Below are 12,837 nucleotides of genomic sequence, written 5' to 3'. Positions count from 1 at the left end.
CTAGCCACAGAAAATTCACCTTTAGAAACCCTCTACACACAATTTTTCCCATAGGCTGTACCAGTCCTACTCACTGTGCCACCATGCCTGTGCTGGGAGTTGCTATTCACTGAACCTCTAGCCAGAGGTATGAGAAGACTTCTGCCTCAGATAAGCCTAAAGATGACCAAACGGCTTGTTTCATTGGACTGCCGTTCAGACCACTCGTGAGAGTGGACCCTCAGACCCTCACCAAAGCCCGTGCAACACTGTGGAGGGAGAAATGCTATTGGCCCCTACCCACCATGAGAGCCAAACAGCCTGCGCCCAAACCCACTGTGGATGAGACCTGGAGCGTGTTTGCTCCCAAGGGAACAGTCTTAGAGCCTCCGAACTGTTGAAGCAGAGTGGCCACACAGGAATCAAGCAAAGCAGGTGCCTGTGGGCTACAGACTTCTAATCTGAGAATCTATGTCTTCTTGTAGCCAAAGATGTCTCGAGGGAACCGAGAGCCTCTGCAGCACATAAAGCCACACAATCATGCAATACTTAGAAAATTAGAAAATAAACTCAAGCAGAACAGACAAGCTCCTACAACTTTGCGTATAGCGAAAAAGCCTGAGGAGATCCAGAACAGCCCAGAGTGAGGGGAGGCAGAGCAGAAGAATATGTAAATCAGGCTCTCAACACACTTTGCAATCAAGGAGGGCTTAAACCCAAGAATGATGTTCCTAGTGCACTAGAAAGAGTACTGTATTGCAAATTATATACATAAAGGTCATCATAAATGTGGTAAATGTGTATATTGCAAGTATTCTATGAACTCAATCAGATTATAAATCCCCAAACCGGAAAGAACTTTTATATGAACACTTCTACAAATTGTTTTACAAAGCAAGTTGTCTATGCCATCAAACTCATATTCAAGTTGAAAAAATACGATTCAATTTCTACCTACCTCAAACAGTTACACTGGCTGCCCGTCAATACTAGAATAAACTTCAAGATATCATGTATAATCTTCCACATCCTCCATGGAAATTCCACACCACCACTCTTAGACTTATTTACATGGCCCACCTTGGACTGGAATCTTAGTAAACTCCAACTGAACTACCCCTCAACAAAAGGCCTCAAATACAAATGTACCTACAACACCATACCATTTAAATTCTACTGTTTACTATTTAAAACTATAAGCAGAAACAGCCCAACCTACCTGAACAACTACCTCATCCAAATTACCTCAACCAGGCACAAAAAAACACACACCCCATTCACACATCCTCCAATCAAAGAAGTTAAACAGAAAAAACTATACAATGGCCTCCTAGCCACTCAAGCAGCAAAACTAGATAACCAAATCTCCAGTCTACTGATAACAACCCCAGACTACAAGATGTTCAGAAAAGAATTAAAGACTATACTCTTCAAGAAATCCCTGAAAAAAATCTTAGCATCCCTGAAAAAGTCTTAGCACCACGAAAGCTTTTCTTCTTCCCATCTTCTTCCTGACTCACCGATACTACCTGTTCTACTCTTTACCCTCACTGGAATTGACCAGTGATCTTCTTTTGTAACCCACCTTCTATAAATCTTTTGTAATCCGCCTTGAACCGCAAGGTAATGGCGAAATAGAAATCTCTAATGTAATATAATGTTCTAATGTAATATAATGTTCACATACATCGGTGCAAAGTTTCAGAACAACCTCCACACAACCATCAGATCTGAACAGAACTACCTCACATGCCGAAAGAAACTACAAACCTATCTCTTCAACACCATATTCACCTAAGAAAACTGACCAGTGCACTCACAAATCACCCTTCAACCTATATTGGACCATGTGCAAAGCTCAATCACCTCATGATGTATTATAACAGACAACCTCTACCTCATAGCATCACTGAATACTTCTTTAACATCGGTATGTAGCACTAATCTGTACTTCTCTAGAAATTGCACTGTAGGGAAATCTCTATCTCATAGTATCCCTTTCAAACAATACTAGCTCTCCTGCTGTATTATTACCCCCTCTTAACTGTTTTGTTATGTACTACTAAGGAGTTTCCTATAGTATACTAAATTGTATCCATTTAAATTGTATTGTAAGTTACCTTGAACCTATTTCGGCATAGTGCGACTCAGAAATTTCAGATTAGATGTCCTGCCCTTGTTCATTACATTATATAGGATAGACAAGGAGACAAGTGAAGTTAAGAATAGCTCTCTTAGAAACAAACAACACTGTGGGGTGGTTGATGCCAAAAAGACAGTCCAGCCTCCCACAGCAATAATGGACCTTGGTACCACAAACAGTACAAATATTTCCAGCAAAACAATGTGGAACCAATCCCTGGACTCCCAGAGGTTAAAATGATGATATTTATTAATACAAAATTAAAATACAATATAAAATGTAATAAAAGCCAACAAAGCTTCAATTAATATCAGTTACCTGTTTAATTAAGTTTTTTGTTTTCATTTTTTGTTATGATCCATGTAATTATGTTTGTTTATGGAGAATTACCTGGTAGATATCAGTGACAAGTACTGCAATTTTATCAAGAAACAAATGAGAATATTGTAAATGCCTTTGTCACATATGTATGTTCATATGATACGATACTTTTATAGGTATAGATAATTTGTCCCAACCAATAGCAACCATGTTGATTTTTGTACTCATTACTATTTGCACAGTCTGCAAGGTCCATAACTTATTAATAGCAAACAGGCATGGCACCTCCGAATATATTTGGAATTTCGTCAGATTAGGACATAAGTTACAAAGTATTTTATATTTTTTAACAGGTCTATGTATTATCATGTAAGTTTTTTGTTTTGGGTTATTTTTAAGTCATATTTTTCACATAATTCTTAATACAGTATTTGGTTCAGCTTATTGCTTTATAATTGTCATATTCAATTTCGCATAGGGAGTAGTTTTTCTGATCTCTATGGATCAGTATTTATCATTTATCCATGATCTACCATGTCTACCATTCTTTCATGTCTACCATTCATTTTTCATAGCCTGTCTTATGTTCCCGCCTACTGTTTTTACGCTTGCTATCGGCTCCCGTTTTTTCAAACTGATGACATCAGTACATTGCCACGTGGCGCACTCACAAGAGCCCTGACACATACGCAATAGGAACCGTTGTTTTTAAGGAGCGTTTTCCTGACATGGTTCATTTCTTTGAATCAAAGCCAGCACGATAGAAGTATCATATCACTTTTTCACTGTAAGTCCAATCTCAGTAGTTATTTATTCCTGTGTTTTACTATAGAAGTTTTATACATAGAGTCTGCTGGCTCGCCATAGACCAGTGCCTGGTTACAGATAGTTTTCAATTCCCGACTCCTCCCAGCACTCTACGGCGTTATGTAGAGCGGTTTATCTTCGCTGGGCTACTCACACACTTTTTTCCCTAGAGGGACTTGTTAATATATTTTTACATCATTATCAAATATTTTGTACCTAGAGATTGGTCTTGCATGGTAGCAGTTTTTGAACATTATATTTTATTTTCTAGCCGGGTTCTCTTGAGTTGTATTGAGACCTTGAGCTATGGAGTTCAGCTTTTCATATAAAAGCATATTGTGGGATCTTTTCATGATTTCTATGATATGTATGAATATATTTTCTTAAATTTAAATTTATATGTTTTTTCTTTCTTGGATTAGATTGGCCATGCCTGTTTTCCAATTTCTCACTTTATTATTGCAAATCGTGGTTTTAAGCGTACTTTGATATGTTTACTTTTGTATCATTGCAGGATGTTTTCTGTGAAGCTGCTGTATTTTTATTGCTGTATTTGAGGTTGGTTCATTTATGCAAATCTGATCTCTTCCCGACTTTTACCTTTATTGTCGATTCATTGTGCATATATCTTTTTATGAGCCTGTTTTTTCCATACACTTAAGAGCATAAACTTTTATATTTTATGAGTTATATGTTATGAGTACTATTATTCTTGTATTTCAATGTGTATTTTATATATTCATGTATATCCATTTGCTTGTATTCCAAGGACCCCTGAAGAAGGCAAATATTGCCAAAACATGGCCTGTGTAGGGTCTGGATATCTGTTTACAGCAAGTGACTATTAATTGAAGCTTTGTTGGCTTTTATTACATTGAATATTGTATTTTAATTTTGTATTAATAAATATCATCATTTTAACCTCTGAGAGTCCAGGGCTTGATTCCACATTGTTTTACTGTTAAGAATAGCTCAACATCTTAGCAATATTAAATTTTATAAAGTTGATGTACCATTAGTACAACATTATCAGTTGCTGCAGTATAATATAGAGGAATTAAAGATTTGTGGTTCTTCAACAAATCGTCTTACCAAGAGGGGGCAATGTATCAGCTATATTGAATAGAAGAGAACAATGTTTAATATATGGCTGGAATACAGTTGAATAAAGAAAGAGAGTGGTTGTCACTTTGAATTTTAATGTTCCAATCAGAGTTGTAAGATTAGGCACAAAAGTTGGCGTGTTTAGTCAGGGGACTAAGAAAAGGAACTTCAGCTTGATAACTGGTCCCAGGCTTATGTGCCAGTTGAAATATGATAAAGATCAGGCTTGTGTAAAGATATTTGAAAAATTATTTTTAAGATTAAGTGATGTAACTGTGATTATTGAAGAATGTGTCTCACTGCATGTTTTTATGATTCTGTGAGAAAGTACATATGAAAGTCAAGAAATATTAAAGCGCCATTGAGCCACAGTTTCAACTTCTGGCTCCGTCAGCAGAAGCTGCATCTCGCTGTAGACATCTTGCTGGCACTGCAGTGTCACTGTCTTGGTGGCAAGAAGTGCCTTTTTCCCCCAACTTCCAGCTTATGCCCAGCCTCCGGGGGTTCTGCCAGAGCTCCATGGGAGGTCGGTTCGGCTCTCTGCTTCCCTTTCTTGAAGTCTGCTGGTGGAGTTGCGGCTTCTGTTTATTTCATTCCAACCACTACCCTCTTGCAATACTCAACTTTCTACTCGGCTTCAGAGATCGACTGGACTCTCCGATATGCAGCAGAAAGTTGGGAACCCAGCTAAGAGCTGCCTATGGAAGTCTACCAACAGAGCGGGCGGTCAATTCAAATGCTTAAGAGACAACTTGTATCTACCATCTACTGAGCCAGGAGTAGAGGATTAGTGACAGATGAGCTGTTTTCGGAGTCTGTTGAAACTGAATGGGATCTATTTTCTCTCACCTTTCTTTTGTAGGGTTGCCTAATTTTGCCCGTTCTTTTGCTTTCTACTTCTTTATTTATTTCTTGATACTGTATTTTGTAGTTTCTTTGTTCAGCCTTTTGTATCTACAATACACTTCTTTTCTTCATATCTCTTTAGTAATTCTTCTTCTATATTTAATATAACTTAGATTGTGAGCCCGCTGGGATGGTCTGTAATGTATTTCAATCATATTAGTATTGTAAACCATTTAATACTTATGTGCAAGTGGTATAACAAATTTAATAAATTAATCAAATCAAATACAGTAGCAAAACACAGAATTGTGTCAGATTGATTTATCAGTTTTTTGCCATGACTCGGAAGAAGTTTTATTAGATCTATATCTGACTAGTTTAAGTGGATGATAAGATCGTTTAAAAAGACTAGTGTCTTTACAGTGTTGTATCACAGTCTAAGGTTGTATTGACCATGAATGAAAATCGGAGGACTGTTCCATATTGACATCAAAAACATCTATCTTGAAGTGTCTTCTTTTTAAAGAAGCCTTTAACTAAAAGTTTATTTTCCGGTTGATTCCGAATTTCATCATCTTTTATTAAATTCAGATTATCTACCCCCTCTCTTTAGATTTTCCTGTTCTCAAATTCTTTTCCTCACACCTTCCTTATGTTCTAACCTAATCTGATTAATACATTTTTTTTTTTTTTTTTTAATTGTATTTTTTCTTTTTTCCTCCTTTCCTACTGTTTCATATGGTTTGTTACCCCGGTTTGTTTTTTAATTTTAAAGTAATTATTTTTATTTACGATGTATTTGTGATTTAAGAAATCCAATTTTATTTCTTTGTAAAACGCTTTGTATCCTGAAAAGCGTTTAATCAAATAATATAATAAACTTGAAACTTGAAACAATGGGTATTGAACTTTTATACTTTTATGTGATGAAAAAACTGAACTGAGATTAAATGGAGTAGAAAATATAGAAGAAAGTACAGGATTATGATGCATGTATAGCAGGATTTAGGATAAAAGATTTTTAAAATGTTTTCATAAGTTTAATAAATCAGAAATTTGTATAATCTATCTTTTTTTTTGTCTTAGTTTCTTTAAGTTTTCATTATATAATCTATCTTGAAGAAAGAACAGTTTCTGATAATTTGGTTCTAGTATCATAAGTATGTATTGAATTTGAATTTCAAGTATATTTTAGATATATCAGCTTCAAAACAATAGTTAATGCATATTCATTAGGGAAATACTAAATATCTGATTTGTTGGTGGTCCTTGAGGGGTAGAAGAGGGAACCATTGACAGATTCATATATATCACATAAAGCACATAAAAGTTGTCAGACTGAGACAAAAGGTCAATCAAGCCCAATCCAGGTCACAAGTACCTGGCAGGATCCCAGAACAGTAAGATAGATTCCATGCTGCTTATCCTCCTTTTACCACATACTGTACTCTGGCAATGAATTCCAAACCTTAATTACATGTTCAGTGAAGAAATATTTTCTCTGACTTGTACTAATTTAATAGTTTCACACTTCACTTAACAAGCTTTTCTTCCTTTGGCTTACTGATAACAGGAACAGCTGAACAACCTCTGCTCACACCCTGTGTGGGGGAAGACAAACCCAAGGCTGTCAGCTGCTCCTTCCAAGGCTGAGGGAAAGAGGCTGAACAGCAGAATGAGGGGACAATATTTATTCTATGTCCTTGTTAGAATAAGCACAGATTTTACTGCGGGATGACCATTTCTGAAGATCAGGTTATGACAAGGCCAAGGCACAAGATCCTAGGTTTGATGAGGGGGGAGGGAAATAAACTCAGGATCATCATCACTAAACATGTCTTCTTAGAAAGGATGGAGGATATATGGAATGGCCTCCCACTGGAAGTAGTGGAAACAAAAACAGTAACTGATTTCAAGAAAAGCCTGGAATGAGCACAGAGAACCTGTAGTTGTGAAGAATGATAGGAAACACCAGAGATCAACTGTGTGCTACGACATTGCGCCACGAATCAAATTAGCCACCAACTATATGGTCTTGCTAGGGTTACCATATGGCTCCAGAAAAAGGACAGATTGAAACATCCGGGTTTTACTTCCATTGCTTTCAATGGAAATAAAACCTAGATGTGTCTATCTGTCATCCTTATTTCTATTGCTTTCAATGGAAGTGAAACCCAAAAGTTTCAATCCGTCCTCCTTTTTCTGGAGCCAAATGATAAACCTAGGTCTTGCCATCAGGGCAGGATTAATGTACAGACAAACTAGACACATGCTTAGGACCCAAAGTCAAGAAGGGGCTTGCAGATCTACCAAGACACTGACAGTAAACTTCTGACATACAGGGATATTTGTGGCAAGGGGTTTAAAAAAAAAAAAAAGCAGAAAGGTCAGAGACTAGCAGAGCTTTAAATCTCATTTATCTGCCTATCATCTGTATTCCTAGCAATAGAGATGCACTAATTTCTCCTCCTCTCCACACATCCTCCATATAACTGGTCCCTCCTCAGGCCCCCTAAATTCACATCTTTCATCTTGCCTGCTTCTACTCCCTTCCTTATTCTTGAACAAACCTTTCTTTACTCCCTCAAGCCTCTTACTTACTTCCCCCAAGTTCATTTCTGCAAAGCAGTCTTTGGAAGCTGCAATGGCTAACCCTGAGTACGGCAACAGGTTGAGAATGAATGCAAAGATTACGTAACTCAACAAACATAAGATACAAAGTGGTCCTTCCTGCTGCTGGATTTTGTGGGGGAGACTGGGCCTATGAGCATATACTTGCTCTATCCATGTACCCACTTGTAACTTGCTGTTGCTGTGTTACTCAGAACCAGCCTCTGCAGCTTCCCACAAGTCACTTCAGGTGAGGTGATCTAGGAAAAGGGCTGCCTGGATGAGGGGGAGAGAGAGCATGAATGGAGATCTCAAATGGGTAAGGGGTACAGAAAGTACAAATGGAGGCCCACATATTTTACATTTACCTAGCCCCAATAAATTATTCAGCCAGTCTTGTTTACAGTCCATATCTGCTGCCACATTTTATCTTAAGGGAAGAGGCTAAATATATACTGTAGACTCCATATAACACAGGATCATTTATAATGTTGTCAAGGATTAGACCCTGGGCCTTTTTTCTATTACATATTACACTGTAGATCTGATATAACACAAATTCACTTATATTGCAAACAAATACCTTGGACTCCAATATTCAAGTTGTAAGGAATCCACAATGTATTTGCTGAGGATAGATCAAACATAGGCTCTCTAACACAAGAGTTCCCAGTTTCAATGCATCCCAAAACAATGAAAGCTGGAAACCAGTAGAATGAGATAAAGATAGATAATTCTACACACTGTTTCTTATACACTTTCTATAAGCACTTGCAGCTTGCTGCTGTCAAAAACATTATGAAATGAACTTTAGTTCTGATCTTTAGAGAAGTTAGCAAATACGAGGGGATGCTGAAAAGTTATCAGCCCAACCAACTTCCTAAATTCTGAGTGTTATTTTATTTTGCAAAGTGCCAATGCTATGTTTTGATATCAGTTCAGATCATTGATTGAACCATGTCAATGAAAAGTGTGGAATTTTCAAATGTGGAACTCCAAGCCATCAAGAAGTTCCTATTCCTGCAGAAGAAAACTTCAAAGTATTCATGAATGTATGATGCAAACATTGAGTGACAAATGACCATCATACTCCACAAAGAAGTGGTGTGCAAACTTTCAGCATGGAGATTTCAAGACCAAAAATGCAGCAAGGTCTGGGAAGCCTCAAACGGCGTCAGCTCCTGAAATTGCTGACCATGTCCATGACCTGATTTTGGCGCATGGGCTAAAACAATTGCTGAGTCACTACAGATATTCAAGGAACATGTTCAGTGTATAATCCAAGAGCAGCTGGGTATGCAGAACTTGTCAGCCAAGTGGGTGCCCAAAATGTTTGAATGCCAATGAGAAACAACATTGAGTGGACACTTCCAAGTTGATTTTGCAGTATTTTTAATGAGTTGGTGCCAACCTTTTGGAACAACTAGTTATTCTTGATGAAACAGTTACACGCTGTGATCCTAAGAAAAAAATAACAGTCCATGCAATAGTGGCACTTAGATTCTCCAAGGCCAAGGAAATTCAAGACCCAAAAGTCAGTAGGAAAGGTCAGGGCCACATTGTTGTAATGATGACTGTCTTCCAAGGGGTCAATGCAGACTACTACTGTAACTTGCTGTGCCAATTAAAGGAGGCATTGAAAGAAAAAATGAGATGGAAGCTGCAGAGAGGAGTTCTCTTTTTGCAAGACAATGGATGTTTTGATGCATTTGGGGTTTCAGTGCATAGACCATCCACCCTACTCATCAGATCTTGCTCTATCTATTTTCTATTTCCAAACCTTAAAAAGAGTTTGAAAGGGTGACAATTTTTGTGTGATTTGGAGATGACTGCAGCGGTGGAGCAGTATTTCAGTGACCAGAGTATTTTTTGGAAGAGTTACAGAAATTTCAGACAAGATGTGCCAAGTATGTTGAACTTAGAGGTAAATATGTGAAATAACTTACACGTTTCATGGCTCCATGTCATTTCTTTCTTGGTTGGGCTGAGAACTTTTCAATACCCCCTCATAAAGCTGCCAATAAAAGATAAAAAGCCCCAGTAAACAAACTGGTTAAGGTCACCTCGATGTGCTTCGCCTTGAAGACAATTCCATGTGCTCCTTCACCAATCCGACCCAAAATACTGTACTGGTCCATGATGAACCATTAGACACAGGAGATGCCAGTCCACTAAGAGAATGGAAAGAACAGCCACATGTTATTCAAAATCCCATACTAGGGAAAAAGGAAGGAGCTTCCTGACACAATCCTCTGATCCCATTCAGCCTTTTAACTTATGAGTGACAGGATCTCTGTATCTGTAGCCTTTTGAGACAGTCCTTTGAAGAGCTGCCTTGAAAGGTTATTCTGCATGAATCCCAATTCCTGCAGGCATAGTATCAGTCTTAATCTCAGCTATAGAGAATGATACAGGGGACACATTTTCCATGTCCCTGCGGGATTTCTCTACCCTGTCCCATCTCCACCCCATTCCTGCAAGCTCTGTCCTCATCTGCACAAGCCTTGAACATTTTGAAATCATAGGCTTGTGAGGTTAAGACAGAGCTTGCAGGAACGGGATAGGGATATTGAGACCCCACGGAGACAGGGACAAATTTGTCCCCGTGTCATGCTACTCCACAACCTAAACTCCTTCCTCCTTATGAGAAGGTAACAGCTGGGAAGCATTATTTTAAGTGCTAAAAAGATACACTAAGATAGAGGAGAAATGGCTGGCGTTGGCTAAACAGATTTAAAAAGGGGCAGACGTTTGTCTGTCGACTAGACTGTAAACTGTTTTGAGCTGTCTCGTCTATGTTTTGGATGTACGGTGCTGCGTACGTCTAACAGCGCTATAGAAACTTAACTAATAGTGGTAGCAGCAATCAAAGCCTTAGGGAGGGCTCTAGCTAAATTCCACCTCTGCAAAGATACCGAGTGGCACGCATTCGCCTGCCCTCAGACGCCAAGCAACCCCTTCACGTTCTTTTAAGGACCAAGAAGCCCTCGAGGCCCTCCAGCTCGCTCTCATGCTCAGAATCCCCTACGCCCAGGTCCCTAACATCACGTTTGCCTTTAGGGTCAGCAGCAGAAAATTCCATACCGGTTGCCTGACAACAGCGACGCTTCCCTTCTCTAGCGTCCCGCCCTCCCCCTTGACGCGCCTTCCTGTTTCCGGTAGGGCGGGATAAGCCAGAGGGGGGCGGGACTCTCTTGGAAAATCGCTAAAGAGGGAGGTTTTGCGGTAAAGGGCGTCAAGAGCCTGTCAGGCCGGCGTCTCCCAGATGCCTGCACTGAACTCGCTATACGCGGGTATACGTGGACTTGCGCATACCCCCTATACCTTCCCACACCACTGCCTTTGAACATGTAAAAGACAAGACCTTTCTATCCCTGTCTGTAGCTATATTGTACTGTTGGTGCGATTTTGAAATAAAAAAAATATCTCTCTTTTTTAACCTATTTGAATATACTGTAATTTCATAAGGCATTTGCTGTATGAGGCACTGCCCACCAGCCCAGCCAGCAGATTAACCGTTCCCATTAACTGTATTATGATATCCTATTTGTTTTTCGAGCATAATAAATGACAAGATAAAGGCCCGAATAGTCCATCCAGTCTGCCCAACCATACATACTCTATAAATTAATAATGTGATTTAAATGGTCCTTTTTTTTTTTTTGCTATTTCTGAGCCAGAAACCCAAAGCTCTGCCCAGTAGCGTGCTTAGGTTCTATCTACTGGATTCTCAGTCAAAGCTCACTTCAGCCCATCTAAACCATCGAAGCCCTCCCCAGCCCGTCCTCAACTGAATGGCTGTAGGAATGCCACAAAGGAAACACACACATGCAGTCTTAGAATTGGGATGGAGGCGCTCCAAATGAATGGTCTCTCCCCTTTTATTGAGAATTATAGCTCCATTAATTACTTAGCTAAAGCCCTACAAGGTTATAATTTCATAATGCATTTACAGTGAGGATTAGACCAAGGTAATTTATTGTTTACCTATTTCATGTGCTTCTCAAAGCTACTATCTCACATGACATATGAATACATAATAACAGTTACAATAAAGTGATTCCCAATGTGTACATTTCTGATATGTCTCAAATCTTACTATAGCATGTGACAGTCCAAAGGTTATAATGCATGCTTTTTAAGCTCTCTTGATTAGCCTTAAGTCAGGGCCTGCTCAGGCAAAGTCCAAATAAGGGATGCTTAAACAAGATAATTGTTGCCCAAATAAGGGATGCTTAAACAAGATAAGAGATAAGATAAGGGTAACCCTGTGTCAGGTTAATATGTGGCAAGAGTCTTGTGACAAAACGGGAGGGGGGAATGTCTCAGCATTCTGTCTCAATGTGCAAACCTTTTTCCTTGCTTTTACAAGAGGGAAAAAGAAAGAATTCATACTTCTACACAGGGCCTCACAGGGCATAGATCCGTACACAGGGCCTAGATCAGTGTGCTGACCTGGCCTGGTTCAGAACTGCCTGTGTGCTGACCTTGCCTGTGTTCTGATGCTCTGGATCAGAACTTATCAGATCTCCATCCCTACAAATGGCCATATACGGACACTGACTGTGCAAGTCTGCCCAGTACTGGCCTTAGTTCTTCAATATATGACATTTTCTGATTCAAAATCCTCTGAATTCATCCCACGCTTTTTCTGTCACTGTTTTTCTCTCCACCACTTCCCTTGGGAGCGCATTCCAGGCATCAGCCACCCTTTCCGTAAAGAATAATTTCTTAACATTACTCTTGAATCTACCACCCCTCAACCTCAAATTATGCCCTCTGGTTTCACCATTTTCTTTTCTTTTCTTTAGAAAAGATTTTGTTCTATGTTAATACCTTTCAAGTATTTGAAAGTCTGAATCATATCTCCTCTGTCCCTCCTTTCCTCTAGGGCAGTGGTCTCAAACACGCGGCCTGGGGGCCACATGCGGCCCACCAGGTACTATTTTGAGGCCCTCGGTATGTTTATCATAATCACAAAAGTAAAATAAAACAGTTTCTTGATCATATGTCTCTTTAGTTATAAA

General features: G+C 39.1%; 1 protein-coding gene across 4 annotated transcripts in view; it reads right to left on the bottom strand.

Annotated features, from left to right (window-relative positions):
- The window catches only part of CDK20 (cyclin dependent kinase 20), a 91,589-nt gene extending 80,545 nt beyond the window's left edge, over positions 1–11,044 (bottom strand). The window contains exons 1-2 of one of the 4 annotated variants that reach the window (XM_033923755.1): positions 10,895–11,044; positions 9,874–9,981 (exon numbers count right to left, since the gene is read on the bottom strand). In XM_033923755.1, coding sequence (XP_033779646.1) covers positions 9,874–9,948 — 75 coding nt within the window. In that variant the 5' untranslated portion in view covers positions 9,949–9,981; positions 10,895–11,044. Of the gene's footprint in view, positions 1–9,873; positions 9,982–10,657; positions 10,872–10,894 lie in introns of those variants that run through there. The other 3 variants (XM_033923773.1, XM_033923765.1, XM_033923781.1) reach the window with 3 other exon arrangements.
- Between the last annotated feature and the right edge of the window lie 1,793 nt (positions 11,045–12,837).

Source organism: Geotrypetes seraphini, chromosome 1 (genome assembly GCF_902459505.1).
Source record: "Geotrypetes seraphini chromosome 1, aGeoSer1.1, whole genome shotgun sequence".
Lineage (NCBI taxonomy): Eukaryota > Metazoa > Chordata > Amphibia > Gymnophiona > Dermophiidae > Geotrypetes > Geotrypetes seraphini.
This window is presented reverse-complemented; position numbering and strand designations above follow the sequence as displayed.